This window comes from Aptenodytes forsteri, unplaced genomic scaffold (genome assembly GCF_000699145.1).
Source record: "Aptenodytes forsteri isolate BGI_AS27 unplaced genomic scaffold, ASM69914v1 Scaffold237, whole genome shotgun sequence".
Taxonomy (NCBI): domain Eukaryota; kingdom Metazoa; phylum Chordata; class Aves; order Sphenisciformes; family Spheniscidae; genus Aptenodytes; species Aptenodytes forsteri.
In genome coordinates, this window is record NW_008794451.1 from 2,215,695 (window position 1) to 2,238,650 (window position 22,956).

Genomic DNA, 22,956 nt, shown 5'->3' on the forward strand with positions numbered 1-22,956 from the left:
TGAAAACAAATTCATAATGATGTATTGCTTCAGTTATCTACCAGATCTAACCGTTTCTAAGAAATCTTCTCTAAAATATGTTATACAGAAATAAAATCTGGGTCATGTATTTTTGCTTTGTTAGGTTTTTTCTTCAATTGATGTAGATTTTTTTTATATAAGGATGTTCTTGCATTTTACTGTGCAAAATATTAAGAAACTTCAGCAACCAGCTGTAGTCATCTTCTTTTGCCATAATTATTTCAACTGATTTCAAAATATAGTCTAGAATTTATAGCATGTTTCACCCTTACAAATAGTTGCAAAAACCTTTCTATACATCCATTATAGATAAATAAATTAATCATGAAACAAAACAGTATCTACGTATTCTCTTCGTATTCTAAAATAGCTTCTTTAAAATGTCATTCAGATAGATTGCAATACTCCTTTTTTACTAGATTTGCACAAAACCCAACTAAGTCCCACTGAACATCTTGTGAAAAAGAAAACACAGGAAGTCCAAAATGTAGCTGATTTTTCTCCCTGGCTCTGAAAATAGAAAGGGAGCTAGCATTCTGAGGCCTAGCAGTCACTTCATGTATTTACAAAGTGTATTAAAAATTATTCAGAGAATGCTGACATAAAATGCTACGTAAAAGGTCCTTTAGTATCATAAGGATTTGTTATATGAAAACAGGCCAAATATCACAGATATAGCATAGATCAGATCTCCTGAACCTTATTTACTAGTATGCAATTTACCAATGAAGAAGACTAAAACCAAACAAACAAAAAAACCCCAACAACGCAGGATGTTTACATCCACAAATACTACAAATACTTCTTACTTCAGATTCTTTTGGCAAATTAGGGGTTAGACCCAAATCATGTATTTGAGATATTGCCTGTTTCTTTATTCCAGGAACCATTCATATTCTTTGGTAATGTTATTTGTTACAAAGCACCTGCCTCCAGGCAACACACTCTCTTCTTCAAGTCAAAGAAGGCAGATCATGCAACTGTCTCCAGGCCAGCTGGCCGTGCTGGCTGAGCTGAGCTCTCTAGTTGTTAGCTGGTACGTCCTCGTTCCAATCTACTTATGTCTTGCAGAATGCCACTGCTAAATTTGGAGCTGCTTTTCAGCACAGACTTCTCAGTATCTCTGATCCATCAATCTAAATAGACTAGTACAGGAAAATCTAAGTCAATCAGGTTACAGTGAACTGTAGGGGCTTTGACTACCAGCTGTGCAATGAAGCCTTATTTTTTGAAAGTGCTTCTGAGTTGAGAATTCTTGAATGTAAGGAAGTGTAGCTTTCAAGTGCATACAATTTCCCTCAGCAGTGGGGATTCAACATGCACCAAAATCCTTTAAATTAATTCACTTATTTGGCAGGAGGTTTATGAGCTTTTTCTTCTGGAAGTTCCGTGCAATATTCAAATTAAACCTTTTTTCTTACAACAAAAAAGGAATAATTGGCATTCGAAGACTTGGATAATCCTTGAATTCTCGTAGGTAGGTGCAGTGTTTATCCTTTGCCCAGATTGTCATCTGAATGAAGCAAAGCAAGGTGAACAGCCCCACTGGAAGGAAGGGAGAAAAAGATAAGTTTCATTATCAGATTAAAAACACACTCTTGTTGCTGACATCACTTCAGGGTGAAGTACCAAAACGTTACTCACCTGGAACACACTGAGTCATGATAGTGAAACTGATCCAGGTCCCCACCTGTTTTGGCCAAGGAAATTTAAAATATTTCTGGTGACAGCATTTGCATTTATGTCTCTATTGATCAAAAACAACCTTGTCCTAGTATAGGTAAATAAAAAAGCCAAGGTCAGCCAGATCAATTTCTAGTGTTAATAACCTTTAGCCAAAAGGTGAACAGTGCCTTATCACAAACAAAACCTTTGTGTTTGATTCCATAGCTATTATCATGACAAAATTTTAAGCATTACAACAGTGTCCTTTCCATTTCTCTGCCTAATTTGTATTTGTCACACCTCCATCAATGCTAGGAATGGTAACTTTCTATATTCTGAGGCGAAATGCTGTTCTCATTAACATCTGTTAATCTCCACTGAAGTTAAACCTGATGCTGCCCTTCTGTGCAAGAGTGAATTTTACAGAGTTGCACTGGTTTTAACTGCTTTTGAACTGAGTCAGGAGTTTGGCTCCTGATTAAGGAATATGAAGCAATAAACTGATTCAAGCTTCTAAAGCAGTCACCACCAACACAAGCAACTGTATAACTTAAGAAAATGGGGAAGACGACCGGGGCCTATTTCCTATTTTCTCTACCACGATATCTTCTATTCGTCTGTTTCCCCATTTTTTCTACTACAATATCTTCCTTCGTCTGCCCATTATCTTCCTGCGTACTGTGATACTCCTGGGCTCTCTTATATTATAAATCCACCAGATGCCCCCATCCCCTCGTTGCAACACACATTCAGTGGCAATCTCCCTGTTCCTGTCTGCAAAATTCGCACTGCTTTAAAGTGTATCTTTGTCTTGTCTAGCAGCCACGCTGAAGCATAGGCCCAGGGTCTGAGCTGGCTGTTTAAGGTTAGCCCTGTAAGTACTGCCTCAAAGGAGGAGAGGAAGAACAGCCAAGTTCCTGTCTGCAATCTGATTTCGTGGGCTTTAGGGGAGGAGGGGAAATGTATTGATCTGAACTGTTTCAGAGGTTTCTTCCATGTTTAACATTCCAAAAGAAATGAAAATATATTCAGCAAAACTAAAAATCTTAACTTCTTGTTTGAAAATACATACCTCATATGTATAGTTAGGGCAAGATACAAAGAAAAACAGCCATGTGAAAGGATTCTTTGTTGGATATGGGATCTTACGGATTTTGGATCCTATAGATTAGAAAACAAATCACAAAATATTCACACTCCTAAGCATATTGTTTCCTTAAAGACAACCCGAATCTGCCTACTCCTGTGTCTCATCACTGTCAGAGGGACAAGCAGGATGTGGGAAAACAGGATGTCCTCTGGACCCACAAGAAGGAATAGGATAACTGTGAGGAAATGTTCTGGGCATTAGAAAGTCATCTACATATGCCTTTGATCACAGTCACTCCTGTAAGAAGAGGTACCTCAAGTTTTAGATTTAGAAGCTAAAGGTTTTGTCAGATTGTCACAGAATGGAATTTTAGCAGTCATAGTTGATAGCTGTAAGATGTTTGGCTCATGCCCAAGGATCTCTGGCCTGCACAGAGACCTTGTGCCCCCTATAGAAGCCAGTGAAATTACTTTCCCTTGCTCACCAAAGCATAGCTTATACGAGCACTGTTTCTTTTTGCACTACCAGTAACTAATATAACTGCTCCCCCCAACACAACCTGGCCCTAACCAATAAAAATTACAGTAAGAAGCGCGGTTTAACAGTCTGGTGTTGGATTCCTTGCACTTCCTGATCTCCCCTAGAATCCAATCTTTACAGTGCTGAGCAACCTGCGCTCCCACAGCAGTCAGCTGGTGGGTATCAACGCCCTCCAGGATCAGGTCTTTCATGAGGTAGAGTAACTGTAGAAGTACTGAATGGCTGCGCAAAAGTCAAATATGATAATGCAATTTTTACCATTTCGCCGGAGGTCACTGAGTGCAACATGAATGGAAAAATTTCCAGCTTCACACAGCTGCAAGAAAAAGCATGACAGAATTAAAAATGTGCTTCCCTTCTATTTACTCTTCTTCCTTTTGTTATTTCCTGGGGTACTTTAAAAAGAAAAAAAAAAAAGAGGGGGGGGAGAATCTATTATAAACATAATAAATATCCTTAACTAAGATTGCTGTCTGACAGGAGGATGGAATGTCTTTGTTCAAACATGAGTCCATATTATACTGTGTTATGTATTTATGATATTTGCCAGCAAATGTGGATTTAGTGTCCGAAAGATCAAATTTACTACTTATATAATCCCCATGAGATTTAAAGGCAATAAACCAAAGGGGATAAAAGTAAATCCAGGAGATACTTGCTTTATCTTTTGGTTATTCTTATGTCTTTAAAAACACCCCAAAATTGATTTGGATAGTTTTGGTTTCTCAAAAGTTATTAATCTCCCAAGAAAGATATGGGTTGGACTCTAAGTAAGTTTTCTTCTCTAGAGTATAATTGATATGAATCATGAAATATAATTGACCCAGCTTCCTCCACTGGTTTTAAATAATGCTTCCCCAATCAATCATGCAGAAAGTGTATTGAAATGACTCATTGATATGATTATGGACAGTCTCCAGTGTCTGCAAAGCATAACTATTAAAGCAAATGACTGGTGGTCAGAGCTCCTGAGTTTTGTTCCCAGCTCTGTGCTTTCAGTTATGTAGCCTCTCTATAAAATGGGAATAGATTATGAACTCACAGAATTTTCATACTGGGAAGCTGCTTTGAGATCCTGCAGTCACTGATGATTAGTTTCTCAAAGCAAGTGAACAGCTGATGTTCTAAACAAGTTACACACACATAGGAAAAACGGGTACATCTTTGTTGGCTACACTAACGTTGCTTCTGCATGTATGAAATGTTCCTAGGAACTGTGAGAATGAACAGCCAGTGACTTAAGAATTTTGCTTCATAAGGAAAGCTGTAAAAAATTTCTGAAGCCCAGCAAAACGAACCTCTATCCCTGGAAATTATCAGCAACATGCTTTCTTAGTTGGCCAGTTTCTGAGTTTTATGATCTGTTGTGATTCTTAACAGTCAATAAACAGTTCACAAAACAAACTCACTGGCTTTTAAACACAAACTGGTAGTTCCAGGATTCTTTTAAAGATTATGAGAGACTGTCCCAGTCTCGGAATGGATACTGAATCAAAACCTTCCTTTGTGTACAAGATCACATTAAAAACTGACAGATTTATCCGTTCTGCATGCAAGTGGTCATCTTTAGTAGTATGTCCCAAGTGTTCAAGTTTTAAGTATCTGCTTATCCTACTCACTCCTCCACTTATACAACGTAAGAAATAAAGTAACATGTTTTAGCATTTTATAAAAAGAGCAACAAACCTACCAGAAACATGATCACAGCAAAATTTATCTGTTTTTTCCCATAAGCTATTAAAAAAAAAAAAAGTTGACATGATTAGTACTAATATACAAACACATAAGTACTTAAATCATACTGAGCGTTATTTTGCTACTTACAAGGAGGAGTGTAAAGGGGATGATTGATGTAATAAGCAAGCCAAGCTGCAAATCCCCAGTAATACAAGCAGTTCTGAAAAACAGGGAATTTTTCTTTGTTTTAGTACAATCCTCTAGGCCAGTATTCACTGCAAGGACCGCTGATAACACTGAATTGGGCTGATCCTTCAAGTTGCTGATAATACAACAAAAAATGACAATACTAAGTGTGGTAAGGTGGGAACAGACAATAGGAAATAACAGGAAGGAAGTATATATACTCATAGAGTAAGATTTCTTCTCAAATATGCTTTAAGTTTATAAACAGTTTTAGAAAGTATGATCATACTATTGAAAACAAATTTATCTTGTCTGGCAAGCCATTTGGCCAAAGATGAAGTGCCGTACAGACTGTATGTTAAAGAGAGACTTGTTTTGCTAACCCCTGAGACTTAGTAAAACCAGATTTAGGCACTGTGCTCTCTTCCCTGCTTATTACTTTGTGTTGCCCGATCTCTTGCCCTTCCTCTTCTCCTTCACCCCATCAGTTTTCTTTCTTTCCCACGCTTTGACTTTTCCTACCTAAAGTCATCATGCCTGACGCTTTCCTCTGCCTTTTCACTGCGGTATCTTTAGTTTGTCCCTTCTGCTGCTGTCCTTGGCTTTCTGTGATCCAGTTTCCATCCTCTAAACTCCAGTAACGCAGCTGTCACTAATGGCTGTACTGACTCATTCCTGACCAATCTCAGAGCTTGTTCACAGGCTTCATCCATGAAAAAAACATACTTACAATGACAATCTCTACCTCTTGTTTGGTTTTCCTGGCCCTGCCTCTTGCGGTTTTTCTTGTGGTTTTTCTTCTGACACTCATTGCTGCTTCTGTATCTTGGTGACAGGTTATCTTTTTCCTCCTTATATATCTGTAGGTAGGAGAGAGGCCCTTTCTTGGCCCGTTCCTCTTCTTCCTCTATGCTCTCACCTCTAGGTGCCATTCTCTTGCAGACAGACTTCAACCCTTGTCGACAACTCATAAACTTGCCTCTCATCAGTTGAGATTTCTTCCTTTATCAAACCTAGTGCCTCAGTTTTTAATGTCTTAGGGCATGTTTGGTTATCACCTGGACTTTAGCAAGACCAAAACTGAGCTCTTTATCTTCCTTTCACCACTTGTCCTGTTCTTTTCCTTCCCCTTATCTTTCCTTCTCTCCTATTTTCATTCTTGAGTGAAACATTGATCCTCTTACTCTTTCTGGTGATGCTTTTTTCTTGGCCTTCCACCAGGTTCACGTACCTTAGACATTTCTAGGTCTTTCTGCTTTCTCCTTCACAGCTTTCCGTTCCTGCTCATGCAGCCAAAATTCTTATCCAAGGCTGCATTCTTTCCTGTCCTGACTGGTTTAACTTTTTTTTTTTACTTTGAATTTTGCAGCCTTTTTCCCCTATATATACCAGAACTGCATTTCTAGCAATAATACCCCCAAAAGTGATTACCTCAGCGTCTGCAACCCACACTAGCTGACTGCAGTGTCCAATGGTGTGTTTTTCTGAAAATGCTGGCAAAAGGTAAGCCCCCCCATCTGCTGCAAGCAGTTGTATCAAACATTCTGTTGCATTTCCACTTTCTTTTCAGAGTTAATTGAACCACTGAAGTGACCAGAGACCTCAGACAAAATGGACGCTCTATTGGGTACGCTGTAATACAAGCACATAGTATGTCCTTGCTCTGAGATTATATATTAATAGATAACTGATGAGAAAGAGCAAATTAATAACCAATAATTACAGGTCAGATGGGACAAAAGGGCAGAGAGATTAAGTAACTTCCCTCTGACGACTTCCCTTTTCCCCAGGAAAAGCAGCAGAGCCAGAAGAAAGACTCGAGTGAGGAACAATCTAGTTAGGGTCCTATCCATAAACTACTGCTTCCTCCCTAACACTAGCTTCTTCCACCATCACCTACAATTTACTAACTGCTGTACAAACTTAGGTGGAAACAGTTTCTTGTAACCTTAGAATGGCATCTTATGAAAAACCTTTCCCTAACTTCGGGGCTTGGCACGGGATGGATCATACGGCAATGGATTTCAGTAAAGTGAAATTAAATAAATAAATTATCATGGCTCAGCTCCCAACGCTACATGCTGTAATTAAACTGAACAAGTACTATTCATCCAAAGAACATGATTTACTGCAAGAGTATTCCTCAGTTATAAGAAAAGGAGCTTTCTGATGAGTGGAGTCTGCCACTGCTAAGGTCCTCAGCAGTGACACTACAAACGTCCAGCTGCCACTGGAAGCCTTATTGCTCATACAAAAGCCTCCAGTGAGGTTCAGATAGGAACAGCAGAGGACACGCAGACTTCATAAACTCACTTGAAAGAAAGGAATTGTTTCTGTGAATCTTTCATATTCCAGGTGAATAATAAAGCTTTACAACAATCTCTTCTAAAAAGATTTTGTGGATCAAGTTCAGGTATTGCAGGAATCCCATAAATAAATTATTCCTAAGTTTACAAAGTTACGGTTAGGATTTTTGTCTTCTCTGCTCCAATGGATGATCCCTATGATGATCAAAACTATTTCTTAATGCTCTGCCTATGTTTATTTGTGACCAGCATGTACCCTTCTGTTTGTCTTGTTACATCGTCTTCTGGTTTAAATGGTATTTCTTTAAGTCTAGTGTTTTCTTTCCTCCAGATGTTTTCATAGAAAGCGACAATATCCATTCTTTTTACCCACAAAAATGTTCAGTAATACCAGTCATAAGACTAATCTTTGAGGAATTCCACTGGTACCTCCCTGTTATTAAAGGTCTGACAGATCCTTTTCTGGCACAACCACGATCATCTTTCCTTTAGTTAGTTCCTTTATCACCACACAATTTTTGTATTAATCCCTATCTTATTCACCCTGAGCCAGTTGTTTACTAAGTCCAGATAAATCAAGTATTCTACCTTTCCATTGGCCAGAAAAATCATGTATCTTGGAAAGAATTATACTATGTTAGTATCTAGCATGAACTGCTTTTGGTGGAGCCCTGCAGCATTTTACGGCATAATTTATTCCTCTTTTCATTTGGTAAACTAAGGATGAAAATCACAAATCTCATCAATGCCTGTCTCAGATCTCTGCTTATTGAGACTGAAGTGTCTCTTGTTAAAGGTAGCTTTCCATTGCGCTTAGGAAATAAGCTATCTATATCTGCTATGTACGTGATCAAACTCTTAAAGTAGGAAGCTTTGTCTACCATCTGTATGTGAGAGAAAAAAGGGAAGAGGCTGTGATATTTTTCTCACTGGCACAATTTTGGAGTAACACCACCAAAGTCAATGAAACTGTAAAAGCAAATCAAACCCAAGCACTGCTAAGCAAGTAGAAGAAGAACTGTGAGCAACTTTACAGGTGAAAGCAAGTACCACCAACCTGAGAAGGTGGAAAAGTTGAAGTGACCAGAATGACTGGTACAAACGTCAATTTTAGCAACAGCTGAACTGGTCTGAAAGGAACGAGTAGTTGTCAGAGATGGCAGTGAGAAAATGAAGATTTATCACACTGTACCGATTCTTTTTCAAGGTAAAGTTGCTCATCTATCTGCTGTTTATCATGCATTAGCTCCTATTGTGTCAAGAACAAGTCTTTAAGAGATCTGCTAGCCTTTTAACAACCCCTGCACTCTTCCGCTGCAGAAAACACAGTAAATTGCTGGGGAGGATTCTTTCTGAGGGCCACTGCTCAACTACAGACCCTCCTTCCATTTAGAAAGCACGAAGCTATCACCAGAACTACCAGAGCCGCTGCACAGCTGTAAGGAGTTAGCCACAAGGTAGAGCTTCAGCTGCTGGGAGTATCACTGCCATAATCCAAATTCAAAGGGACTGTCTAAATACCAAACATTAAATACCCACATGCTGATACTATACTACATGCTTTTCCAGTTGTAGATGATAATCTCCTGCCTTCCTGAGTATAAAGCGTATTTTTGAATACCAGTGTGTACTCTGTTGCAAACATTCGTAACGCAACTACAGCCCGTGCATAACCATGCAGTCCACTGTACTACGGCCCAGACATCTAGGAAACAGGGGGTCCGCATCTCAACAGCTGCCCTATGCCGCAGCAGCACTGGTAACGTTAGGGAGTGCACCTGCAGGAGAAGAAAATGCAGAACAACCAAGCTGCTTTGCGCTGGATCAAAGGTAAATTAACAGTTGCTTAACAGCAAAGAGAGTGTTAGGGGCAAAGAAGATGTAAAATGACTGTTGCAAAAAGTAGATTTTTTTTTTTTTTAAAAAAGCAACCCTCCCAATATTGTGCCTGCCTGTGCTACCTTAAAAATTAACATTGTTACTAAAACCTTCACGGCCCAGGAGCTAGCTGAGTGAAAAGGAAGGGAACCCCGAAGGTTTAAAATTCTACATGAGCAATGAGAATACTGTAACATGAATAGCAGTATGGCAACATTATACAATAGCGACATTAAGAAGTCTTTTCAAAGAACTACAGATATATGGGTGAGATTTGCTGTGCATTCTACAAAAAGCCACACCAAAAAAATCTGTTCTGCAGAGGCAGAGCATAGGTCGGCTAGGTTGGATTTGTAAGGGGGGCTATGGATAGATTCTGACACAATTTACCTTCACAATATTCCTCAGTGGCATAGTCCCATGGGAGAACCGATGAACAAATACTGTTTCAATCAACCTTTTGATGTAGTGGAAAGAATGGCAGATACATGCCAAGCTAGAAACAGCAAGACAAAAGCATTTAAGAGTGCTTAAAAAAACAAGTGTGGCAAGACATTTGGAATAAGACTACAATGCTAACAAGAAATACTGCTCAAGCCTGCAAACGGACTTACTTAACTACTGGATGCGGGCTTGATGTAAACCTCTCATCCAGTCCATAGACAAAAGGCATGCGGAAATAAAACAGAAAATAGATGAACAATGGACCTGTATATTCTATCAAAAATACCTGCAAAAAGAGAGAAAATAATTAGACAGCTGAATTAGATGATGGTCTTGCTTTGGTTTCTTTGTGATAACTAATGCAGTGGGATAAACGCCTCCACTGACCCAGGGTGGCATTTAGAGAGGCAGGGAGGGAATAGCAGGTTTGGGCTAGGGCTATGAAAGTGGTAGACATGCACGTGAATGTTTTGCAATGCATTTGCCTCAGTTGCATACAAACAGCCGTTGCCAGTGCAGCTGACACAGTATGGGTGTGAAAAGATAATCATGGCAGCCCAGAGATCACGATAAATATGCATGCGTGTTACATTTACGCAGCGCTCACCCTCCTCTTGCCCTCAAAAACTGTTGCTTTGCTTTGGGTTAAAATGAAATTTGGTGAAGAATTTATCTTGAAAAAGAGGAACTTTGTTTCTAATGAATGAATTTTGTTTAAACTTAAAACACAGCTTGTAGGTGTTCACAGGTGACCCCATCTGTATGAACAGCAGATGTCCTGGGAAACAATCAATTCATTCTACGTTCAAACAATCCTTAATCTGAACACAAAGGAAAAAAAAAAGGAAAAAAAAAAAAAAGAGAGGAAACCAAAGAGGCTATTATCTAGCTTGATTTCATTTCAGATAGGTGTGTATTTCTTAGGAACATCACTTTAAATTGAAGTTAACTTTGGACCAAACATTGACAGTTGAATTTTCCACACTTCTGTAAGTGAGGAAGGTGGGCCTATACCTCATTTATGGAGAAAGAAGGGAAATTGATTGTACTTCTGTCAAAAAAACAAACAAACAAACAAACAAAAAAACCCAAAAAAAACCCCACCCAACCACTGTTTTCTAATGTATTTAGAGTTATTTTGACACTCAGAAAAGTTGTGTTATCGGAAGGTGGGCATACCTCATTTATGGAGAAAGAAGGGAAATTGATTGTACTTCTGTCAAAAAAACAAACAAAAAAAAAAAAAAAACAAAAAAAAACCCACCCAACCACTGTTTTCTAATGTATAATGTATTATTTTGACACTCAGAAAAGTTGTGTTATCGACTTCTGTAGCAATCAGCATTTTCTCTGGCGAAGAGCATATTTGATCATAGATGACCCCAACCACTGTTTTCTAATGTATTTAGAGTTATTTTGACACTCAGAAAAGTTGTGTTATCGACTTCTGTAGCAATCAGCATTTTCTCTGGCGAAGAGCATATTTGATCATAGATGACAAGTTTGCCTTTTTTATTTGATAAGACTGAAGTATTTCTTGGCTTACATTTGAATTAAGTAGCTTGAAGGGCAGGGAGAGCAGAATGTAAAGGAAAGATTGTGGAATGGCAGAAGTCTGGTGTTACTCTGCACTGTGATATTTTGGTATATATTAATGCATGTGTGTCTTGGAGTCTATATTGCCATTAGAAGTTTTGCCTGTCTTGCTGGTTTTTGGATTGTGTAATAGCTGCCTGATTTATCAGCATTGCATCCAAAGTAGTGATGGGAAGAGTCACATCTTGCACAACATTTGACTTCTTTTATTTTACCTCCTATGAATGTTGTCTTTGCTATTTGTCATTAACACAAGATTCTATTAATATCTCATAGCAAAGAAATGGTAAATGTGCCTTTAAATTACGGGGTACTTTTCCCTTTGTGCTGTGCTGTTTCATTAGAACTAGTGTAACATGCGCATCATGGACCTTCTGAAGAACTGGAAGGGTCATTGGCCACCTCACTGCATAAACAGCAGTGCTGTGTTGCCTGCCGAGTGAGTTGTGACAGGATTTGCATTTGAGCTAAGACAGTAAACATGCAAGGTCTTTGTGGATGGCTACTAATATTGCAGAAATTATCAGCTGTCAGCCTGCCACTAGCATCCCGGGATGCAGCCACATGCAGACAGCTAACTGATCTTACATTCATGCATTTTCCTGCTGAAGTCACTTCAGTTACTGGCATGTGAAGTTGCTCGCATGCCTCTTTGCAGGACAAACTCGTAGGAGTATAATCCTGATCTTTGTCAGGAGGGTTACGCAGGCCCTGTGAACCAGATCCTCAAAGGCATTTAGACACCTAGTTCCTAGTGATTTTGCAGTAGACGTCTAAATCCATTTGAGAACCTGCACCTTAGTTCAGTAGAGCCAGCCTATCCTGCAGCAAGTTTTCCACTGCTGCTCTCCCAGGGAACTAGGCATTCAGAATATTCTGTTACCGCTTTCCCTGATTAAATGAACTGAAGCAATGAGGATTCATTGCCTGCATCCACCATCAGAGCAGGCATCATGCAGAAATATTGGAGAGAGACAAAAAGTGATGTGAGGATTAATTATGGAAAAATAGCCATTAAAATGGCTCAGACTTGAAGCATAGCTCACCGTAGTCCATCCTATCTGTGGCCCTAAATCTTTAAAGTATAAGGTAGCAGTTGTGCCAACAGGGAGGTGCTGCAGGATTTCCTCATCCCTCAGGGACTTTCCTTCTGAGAAGGAAAGAAGTAATTACATCTCAGTGAAATTCAAGTTAACTTTGGTAGCATACTAGCTTTATACTGTGCTTTAACCAATCATCTGTGAGATTCTTTGACGTGACATGGGTTTATTGGAATCTCAATAAACAAATTAAGAATGTTTATACTTAATTTTGATTTATCCTTGTAGTCACATATAAGCCTGGATCCGCTATTCACGCCAAGACAGTTAGGAGAATTCTCAATCCTATGTGCCTGCCTAGTCTGGTAGACTCGCTTCATCGCTGCTACAGCGGAATTTGCTGATGGGTCACTGCCCTTTAACATAGTTCACTGACCTCCTAGTCAACTGCAACTCCATCTCTCTCCTCTCTCTTCCACTCTTCTCGTTGCTCATCGTCAGACAAACAGAAGCTAGGATAAGCTGAGGTTGGAAGGCTCTCCTACAGAGGTTTTCATTGCCTCCTTTTTTCCCAACCAACCAGCCAGGAGGTGATTCCACAGGACTTGGGCTAGTACTCAAGCTTCTAATGCCTAGATTTGGGGGAATCTCCAGAAGGCCAGCATTTTCTCATGGCAAGTCTCACAACATAAGTCCACAGAGGAATCTGACAAGGTAGGTCTTTGAAGAAGGAAATAAGATATTCATACACCTGTTTTCCATGGACAGATTCTACACAGTGAACTGATCTTCACCAGCATACTTTTAAGGGACTGTTTAAATAAAATTATGCTTAATGGAAGCAAAAGAAGAAAGTGCTACGTTTTCTACTGAATGCTAAGATGAATTAACACAGTTTGGCAGTTAGACTTTCTTTTGTGCACCCAGGCCATGTACTAAGAGGCTTCTAGTAGCAATACCTACAACTGCATTAATGAAGTCAGCCAGCTGGCATCAGCTTTGTCAGCAAATCCTACATTCATGGCAATGTGTTTTGCATTAGCTTACCTCACAAGAACTGTAATTCCTGCCTGAGAGCAGAGGATTATGTGAATTGATAGCTCTAACTCATTGCCCTTTTTAGTACTCCCATCTGAGCAACACTGTGGAGATCATTTCACTGCAGCTAAGGGAAATTAGTAGCTAGAATCTGTGCTGCCTGTCTTGAAAGCAAAAGTGCTCGGTAGTTAGAAAGTGCATTGGAACCATGTGCAGATGCCTGAGTTAATTACCAAGCACCAGGCACATGGGTGGAACTCTGTTCAATACTTTCAAAGCATTAAATTTGTTCTGGATTCTCTTCAGCCTTCATAGTGCTAATTAACGTAGCTGGAAACTCATCCTTAAGAGCTAATACCCATGAAAGTACACCTTTTATGCCAGGCCCCTGCTCAGAGCTTTGTTACTCTAGTCTTCACAAGTACTTACTTGGATCAAGTTTTATCGACTGCCTTGCTGGATACCACCGAGGATCTGTAAGACCATACAGAATTGTGTGATATACAATGTTTGGTTTAGATCATCCACTATTATAATGAATGCAACACAACAAGATAAGATTTAGTTAAAGATTTTTAGGAATATTTATTCAACGTGAATATCTGTGAGAAATGATGCAGCAGAAAAATACAAAGGAGTATCAGGATAGTGTAAAAAAATGGTACTGTAATCTCACTGTGATCACATTCATGTGCAGGTTACTTAGCATTATGTGTGTGTGTACATCACATGTTTCAAATTATGTAATTTTCTCCTCTTTATATACTGGATATTCCGATGTGATGTGAACTGCTGCAAAAGTTATACTCACATAATTTATGGAACATCAATCTGATCTCCCTAATTGTGGCATTTGGTTCCACCTAGGCAACAAAAAAATATCGTATGTGTAAGATGCATATTTTGAAAGACAACTGCTAGGTGCAAGACTATACAAGTAGAAATGTGACTCAAACAACGTAACAGTATAACTTTCTTACAGATGGCTAGGATTGGTATGGAAGATTCAAAGTACTTCTTACAGGAAAAAGGGAGGACAATTTGTGGCATCCGTTTCAGAGGCAGCTTCTCTAGCAGTGATCAAGAGTTACTACAACAGCAGCGACAGTTTGATGGCTTATGAGTGAGTAAGGCACAACTGGCACCATCTTAGCAAAGCAGCTGAAATTGTGCTCTTTGCCCAAAAGCTCCTTCTGGAAAAGGGTTGAAGTACTCTGTAGTCAGTATGAAGTGTGCGTAATCGTTGCCTCTTCAGTGGCCAAAGGAAGGCTATCAGGAGATGAAATACCCTTCACAAACACTAAGTTTACGTAAGAAAAGTTAGTAATTTTTAAATAGTCACCTAGCATTTTAAACAGATTTTTGTTTTACCTTATCTAGGAAGCATAGCTGTTTCTTTGTCTTCCAATCAAGGATTTCCACCTGGTAGGACACAAAATGATAATTACTAATTATTGGCTAAATAATCTCTAAACTCTCAGTTGTTTCCCAAATTCACAATCATTGTTCGGAGGGAGACACCATTTTTCTCTGACCTGTGGACTGTGTTAAAAAGAATTCTGATGGGCTCAAGAGACAGCTTTAATCATAGCCAGGTTCTCAAAGCACTCAACTTGCAAAAAAATAATATTCTTGCCAAATAAATTGTCTTCCTGGATATACTCAGAAGCAGAAGTAGCTAACTTACTGATCAAAACGCACTGATCTGGGGTATTTTCTTATGCTAGAGCAAAAGGAACAAATAAGGGATAGAGAAATTTCACAGGACTCACTAAGGAACAGAACTGTTATGATTTAAAAACTAGAAAGACAGTTCGAGAAAAAAAAATTAAATATGCAAATATTCTGAGTACATACAGCTTGAAGATTAATGTGCATAGTTCCCAGAATATTTGAATTGTAAAGAGAGTGGAAAACATTGGTGGACGTAATGAACAGATGCAGCTGAAGATCTGGACTTCACAAATCCTTAAAAGGTTGTTATAGGAATATTCAGTGTTACTCTTGCCTCTCAGATCACCTGTACTAGTAACTATATATTAGCATTTTATATTCCAAGCAGTGGTTTAGCTACAGTTCTGAAAAGGAAAGAGCAGTTTATTTCCGTGATCAAATGGCACTTTGGCAAAAGGTTGTGATTTTAATCAACAGCCAAGCAGAAAAGTCCCCAGATGTTTCAAAGCCCAGTTGCAGCAGGCTAGCAAAACCTAAAATACAGTGATGGTGTTTTAATTTCACTTTTTCTCATCAAACACCTTATAATGGAACTTTGTGGTATAGCTAAGAGTGAAAGTTCAAAGCTTATCTGTTCAGACTAAATGACTGGGACTATCATTACTTAGTACCAAAAGTTTGTTGTATTTTTTTTAAATAAACATCCAGCATTAATTATGTTTGGTATTAACTAGCCAAGAGGATAGATTAACATTAGACTTTAAATATGATTCCTTACTAAAAATAGGAGTCACAGTCCAGTATCTTTCTAATAGGGTTGCTTTGAAGAGATCACTTGGTTAAAGTATCTTATTTCCTTCTTTTACTTGTCCCAAATTGTTCTTTCTCTATTGGTGCAGCAATGGAGCACTTCAGCTCCAGCCAGAAGTATCAAATCTGATCTCCACAAGGAATACTAATGCAGTGGTATTTTCTGCTTGTGCATTGTAAGCTCTAAGTGGGACATCAGGGGAGGTAAGCACTTTTCCTCCTTTGTGATACGTAACGAATGTGTGACAGATTATTGGGACATTGTGTGTTTCCCCTTCATTTTTTATATTTGAAATAACACAAATTTCAAGTTTTAATGTGTCTGTCTGTGGGACATCTCCATGGGAAAGCAAACGATGTGGATTCCCTTCCCAGCGGGCTATTCTTGAAATACAGCATTCTGACTCTTGCAGTCCACAGAACAATTACTGTGGGGGCTGTAAACCACTTTTCGTCCCTTCTGATGCCGAGGTGCTACAAGGGTTACTGAAACCTTTGGTGTATCTCAAAGCTCTTGTGTCAATGCATACCACTGGGCTGCCCTACAGACTGCAGCAGGGCCCACAGCTTTAGCGGTCTCCTTCCCGTTCCATACCCACTCCCAGCATATACATCTTGGATCAGAATGCCCCAGGGGCAGGTTTAGTCTATGGCCTTCAGCGGCTCTATTAGAGAAACCGTCTCCAGGCTAATTACAGAGTGGTTTGGATATCTTTCTGCCGCCTACGCTCTTTTAATTGGGTTATTCTCTTTATGCGTAAGGTCAGACTGAAAATTACAGAGCATTTTCTTTTGCTCTGTGGTTTTCATGGGAGTGGCTGTACAGAAATTTAGGTACTTCTGTGAACCTTTGGAATCAGTGTGGAAAACAAACAAACAAATCATCCAGGATCTTCTATAGTCTTATTTGGTTCCAGCATGTCTGAAGTGCCAAACTGACATACCTGCCTGTACTGGCCCATTTCTTCAAATACCTAAAGGGAGCCTATAAAGATGATGGAGCCAGACTCTTCTTGAAGGTGCACTGTGATAATGGTGAGAGGCAATGGACACCAGTTGTAATATGGGAAAATCCAATCAGATACAAGGAAATTTTTTCACCGTGAGCTTGGCCAAACATTGGAACAAGTTGCCTAGAGAGGATATGGAATCTCCATCCTTGGAGGTATTTAAAACTGAACTGGACAAGACCCAATGCCATTTATCTAGAGGTATCTGCTTTGAGCAGGAGTTGGACTACATGACTTCCAGAAGCCCCTTGCAACCTAAATTATTCAGTGTTTCTGTATTTTTTTTGGACACCCATTCCTGAACGTCAGACATTTCAGTTACTTTCAGTTACTTTCAAGATCTAAGCAAATATCAAACATTCTTTCCCTTTTCAGGAAGACGGATGTAGGAACACAGCTTTAGATTCCACTCCGGCCCATAGAAAGCTGTGCGACGAGAGTGAAAACAAGACTGCTTCCTCTAATTATCACACCTCTTAGCCGTATCAGAACATCCCCCCATCTAAACACAACAGTGTTTAGATGTTCCCTGCATAAGGGACAGAAAAGCCTGATCCAAGGCAAGAAATGTTATCTTTTCTGAACATAACGGCCAATCACATGAACCCGCGTAGCACTGAACACAGTGTTTCCAGTCTTCAGGCGCAGCACCAAGTCAGTTAATGTATTGGTTGGCAACAGTTTTTAGATACCCAGCAATCTGTTCTTGGAACACTTACTGATGGGTATCATCCCTTTCAAACATAAATTGTTTGGCTCAGAGAACTTTAATTTCTGTGTGTTTTCAAAGCATTTAGCACAATAGGACACTGACTGTTGGCTTGCACTAGTGTAGTATGACTTACAGTCCTCTTATTTGGTGAATTTCTAAAGGCATTTTAAATTGCAGCTTCTCTAAAACTACTTTGAGTAGAACTTAATCCATAGGCAGATTTGTGCAAGATAGCTATGTTAAAACTCTTTAATAAGTGACTACAAATATATATCTTCAATGTTTAGAAGACAAATTTGTTCTAGTGCATAAGGTTTAAAGATTGATAGTGTCTTTAAAACCAGAAAATTTCTTGATTATTGTTGTGTAGAACAGGTTGAGGGCAAAGAATAATCAATATACGATATAAGCAGGAAAAAGTACATTCAACTGTTAAACTTTTTTTCAGAAAACAAAAGGGGAAAGCAAAAGGGGGAAAGTTTATTCATAGGGGAAGAACAATTGAGCAAATAGTATTTAAAAAACAATTTTTAAGATGCAGTGTCCCTTCAATAGGATTACAAACTTACAGTAGGTCAAATTCCCGCAGTTTAAAGCCATATCAAATGCTTAAGGATCAACAGATCTTCAAAAATTATGTGATAAATATTATGGAAATACTGACACACTTATCATGTCTGTGCATCTTGGAAGTTTTATTTGCAGCAATTTGTACTCAGCAGATTCAGTAAACTATAGCTGAGTGAGATTTTGTGAGCACTGACATAAGCATATATTGTATTGATTTCTTTTGAAATTACTCAGTAAAAAAAAGTGCTTATTTTACAGTCTAGGAACCAACCAGCCTGAGAAAGAGTAATGCAGAATGAATTAATTCCCCCTGAACTATTAGAGTGCTTACATAAGTCAGGTTCCTTGAATTTAACACTAAAAAAAGTTCAGTGGTTGCCACAGTCCTAATTAAATCTTTCTAAACATTTTATTTTTCCTGTGGAATTAGTCATTTGCTCTATCTCCTTAGACTTTTCCGGTATACTGTGTTGCTCCTGAAGGAAGTAAGCATGTCTTAGTGTGATCTCACGCTAGGGCATATCAAGAATAACTTTCTTGAAGTCAATAGAGTTAAGCCAAAGGGAAATTGTTGTAAGTGTACTCACACTCCAAACTTATGTTTGCGCTGTTGCTGCTGCTACAAGTGACTTTCCAGTCTGAAATTTCCCTTGCACAGGAATGTACAAACTGTGGCAGAGGATGACTCTAAGGATCCGTCTAGAACGGTATCTTTCCTTCTGATACAGCCAGCAGTAGGTGACTCAGGAAAAGTAATAAAACAGGGCAAGAATGTAGTGATTGAGGGGGAGGGAGGAGACAGACACAGAGACTGCGATTTTCCTGCGCCAGAAGTGCTGCCTTTGTATCTGATAGCTTTTCATGGATTTTTCCTCAATTAGTTGATCCACTTGCCTTTTAAACCTGTGTAAACTGCATGCACGGTGTCCTGAGGCGGGGAGTTCCATAGCTTAGCCACACGCTGCACGAGCAATTCCCAAAGCAGAACCAAGGCAAACGTTTAACCACAAAGTGAAATTGCATCATCTTACCTGTGGAGTGCTGTACCTTATTCTGTAAGTAGTCCGATTAAGTAAAGCCTTACCTCTCTGAAGCAAATGGCTCATATTTCATGAGACTAGAATCTTATTACATTATTTCACTGTGTATAAAGAGAGGAGATACAGTGACACCCATACTCAAAAAGTTTTACACAATTAAATTTTACTTCTGTAGAATTTAGATGTCTAACATTTAAAGGTTCACAAGACACACACTAGGTACTCACTCCTCAGCTTCCTAAGTTCTGCTCCTGTGCAAGCCAATGAGAACCACCGTCTGAACTGTGCTGAAACTCCCTACATTTTTATTTCTTCCACCTGTTTCAGATTTGTTAGTTAGGCATGCTTGCATCTAAATCCTCGAGGACCTTCATCCAGTAAGCATCTTGATCCCAAGGACAGCACAATGCACAGCATTTAGATTATTTCTGAACGAAACTAAACTGCCAGCAAAGGAGATGATCTAGTTCTTCATGCTTTATACGTAATGGTTAGACATGCTGCCAGGAAGTGGGAAAATTACTTTTGACTGTCTTCTGCCATTCCCCACTCCTGCCATAGAAGGCTTAGGTGGCTTGGGCCACCAAGCACGGAATAAAGGATTCAAAAGAAAGACCAGAAAGTACAGGCAGGAGAGGACAGGAGTGTATTCCAGTGAAAAGGGCAGTCTCCTACCAAAGAGGAATCCTGAATTCCTGTCTCTCTGGGCTGCTTCAAGCACTGCTCCCTTCCATTGTCATTCTGCTCAGCATTTCCCTACAGTGGATGCCTTTTGGGATACCACACAGTGAAGTAAACTTGGGTCCCTTAACCAAATTGTCATAGCCCCTCTTGGAGTTGGGTGCCTAACCTGAAGGCATGGCAAAGCCCAGGTCGCTTTGTGGACCTGGACCTGAGGATGGTAACAGGTGTAGAGCTACAAATGGTCATCCTTCAGAAAGACAAATCCGTTCATATAATTGACAGGGGATACAATAAGTCTGTGTAGGAATGGTCAGGAAGGAGAAGGAAGGTGTATTCCCTTGGGAGTGGGAGGCTGGTTTATTTTTCACAAAATGCAAGAGCTGTTTGTTAGAGATTTGTGCTTTCACAGTGAAGCCTGGGTCTTGAAAGCCTATGAAAGCTTTCCAGCTTTTACTAGCATGACACCTTCCAGGAGGATACACAAGCTGGGAAAGGAACCTGCACCAGTTAATACTGACTCAGTGGGTATTTACTTACACTGGCTAACACAGAGCCGCACATTGCCAATTTCCCAGGCATGCTGCAGAGTCACATCATTCACTGAGTATCACTGTCACTATGAAGTGGACTGGAGTGCCTCCATCTGAGAACCTAAGCCAGCTTTGACTCAACACTAGGTAGACGTGCAGGTCTTTCAACACCACTGCGTAGCCTTTTCCATGTGCAAGATAATACTCATTGCCTCAGGGCTTTAGTTTATGGTTGTTATTTTCTACAATGACAAGGTTTATAAACTCTTTGTGAAACCACAATAATTTCTTTGCATCAGCACTGTGATTTGCGATGTTGAACTTCAGTATCTGTAGTTCCACTACTACTCTTCATGGATCATTTGGTGTATGGATGTCAAAACGTACATCCAGTGTATGTTTTTGACATGGAATTGAAGAGACTGAAGGGAGAGAGATTTTTTTCCTTTTTTTTTTACCTAGAGGTATCAAGGATGGGTCTGCTGTCTTTTGACGGGGCAGGAAGACTGGAAGCCCTGGGAAGTCTGGAGCCCTTATACTGACAGGTGAACTCACAAGATTTGTATTAATTTTTTCAAATATACTTCAAAGAAGTCCATTATTTTTTCTAAAATAAGACTTTTGATTTGAAACGTAGCTTTCAGGTTCTGAGTAGCTCCAGGTACTTCCTGCCCAGTAATGTTTTACTATCAAATTTTCCTATACAAAGTTAAAAGTTTCTCTCTCGAGCTCCATAGGGAAAAAGGACAAATTGCTGTCTTTTAAGTGAAGCAGCACAACTGAGCGTAGAAAGTGTTGGTAAGTGTGTGGAGAAGTGGTGAGGGAAGAGAAAGGGAGAATGTTTTTCCCTATCGTCTCGTCTCTTTCTGTGATAATAATCTTATGTGTTATTTGTGAAAACAGAGCAGATGTCTTCAAATAGCAGGGCAATTTTCAGCAGTGTCCCTGTAAATGACCGTTCAAATACCTCATATGTGGCCTTGTCTTGTTCAGGCAACTCTTGGAGGACACAGAATCTTAAAATCCTCTGCAGTCCTGCTTTTGGCACTTGCTCTCAGTGCTCTTACTTGATGAAGCTTTAGACAGCATAGCTCTGAGTGGGAGAAACCTTTGTAACAGGAGCTGTGACATCTCAGCAATGCTAGCTAGGCAGCAGTCATCCCCCCCTTGCATTCAGAGGGTTTTCATCAGTCAGAAGGGGGAGAAACTTTAAATGCCAGCAAGGGGGGCCAGTACATTATTGCTTTTAGACTGTACCGCATATGTCAGTTCAATCTGTCCTCAGGGAGTGAAGACTCCAAAACATTTTTGGTTATCACTGCTCACAAAAGGCACTTCCCATCCAAACCAGTTAAGGAAGCAAAAGTACAACTGTGGCTCTTACGACACTAATTTTCTACAGTATGAGTATATTTGTTCAAGTATCTTTCCTCTAGGAAGTCAGAGAGCCATACTGTTTTCTTTATATGAAATGCTTTTGAAGACCTAAACCTGTCAAGTAGAAAGAAAGGGTAGAATTCATTAGCCTAACTTCAGAGCTCTGCTACAGACATTTACATCTGAGCACGTCACATAAACATTCCTTGTACGGAAAGGAGAAAAGCAGGCACTTCTAGGATAAACTGTATCATAAGCTCCGAAACACATCTAAAATAGGTCAAAAGAGTTGTTCTCTAATCAGTTTGGAGACATGAGCACTCCTAGAGGATATTAGTTATCTAGATACAAGTCTCTCTCATAAATCTCTAAATTTTCAGAGGTGAATCTCCTCAAACAGTCAGGTGCAGTACTTTCAGGTATGCAGATATTTCTTTAAACTGTAGTTGTTCTGGCTAAGCTTCTCCTGAGCTACTAGTCATAAAAAAGCTGAGGTGAAATTAGAAACGTACCAATACCTGAAGTAAACAAGACCTATTCTAGCATTATTACAGAATACGAAATGTAGAGGCAGCCATCGAGACATAGGCCTAGGAGTACAGCAACCTGACTTTGCATATCAGTTCTAACACAGACATCTCATAAGTAGAGGGAAGTCACTCAGCCACTCTGGTTTTTCGCTGTCCATCCATTAGGGCCAGCATACTTTGGCTTAAGTGGGTGGTTGCTCATAATTCTTGGTACTAAGTTTGAATACAGCCAATTCAAAATCAGGAGTTCAAGGTACTTCCAAAGCTGAATCTGCCTTTCACTGGCTTCTTAATAGTCACCTTAAGACAACGTTGCCTATTTTTTAAGCGTTTCTCTCTTCAGCTGTGCTGAGAAGGAAGGAGGGCTGGCAGCGGCCGCTGCTTGTGTGCAGGGGGCTCATCTGCCTGCCCTGCTCTGCTCCTGTCCTGCAGCCCCCGGTAGCGAGGACTGCTCGGCAGCTGCGCCAGGGCCGGGGTGCACCGGCGGGATCGCAATTTTTTGGGGGGGAACTACAGGCCAGTTAGTCTCACGTCTGTG

The 22,956-nt window shown here is 39.7% G+C and overlaps 1 protein-coding gene across 1 annotated transcript in view; it reads right to left on the reverse strand.

Annotated features, from left to right (window-relative positions):
• Positions 1–474: 474 nt before the first annotated feature.
• The window catches only part of TECR (trans-2,3-enoyl-CoA reductase), a 27,112-nt gene continuing 4,630 nt past the window's right edge, over positions 475–22,956 (reverse strand). Inside the window, exons 2-13 of the mRNA XM_019474903.1 lie at positions 14,853–14,928; positions 14,293–14,344; positions 13,911–13,955; positions 12,450–12,553; positions 9,978–10,093; positions 9,754–9,859; positions 5,141–5,213; positions 5,007–5,050; positions 3,575–3,632; positions 2,759–2,847; positions 1,666–1,711; positions 475–1,566 (exon numbers count right to left, since the gene is read on the reverse strand). Of these exons, the coding sequence (XP_019330448.1) occupies positions 1,439–1,566; positions 1,666–1,711; positions 2,759–2,847; positions 3,575–3,632; positions 5,007–5,050; positions 5,141–5,213; positions 9,754–9,859; positions 9,978–10,093; positions 12,450–12,553; positions 13,911–13,955; positions 14,293–14,344; positions 14,853–14,928 (937 nt within the window). The 3' untranslated portion in view covers positions 475–1,438. The remainder of the gene's footprint in view (positions 1,567–1,665; positions 1,712–2,758; positions 2,848–3,574; positions 3,633–5,006; positions 5,051–5,140; positions 5,214–9,753; positions 9,860–9,977; positions 10,094–12,449; positions 12,554–13,910; positions 13,956–14,292; positions 14,345–14,852; positions 14,929–22,956) is intronic.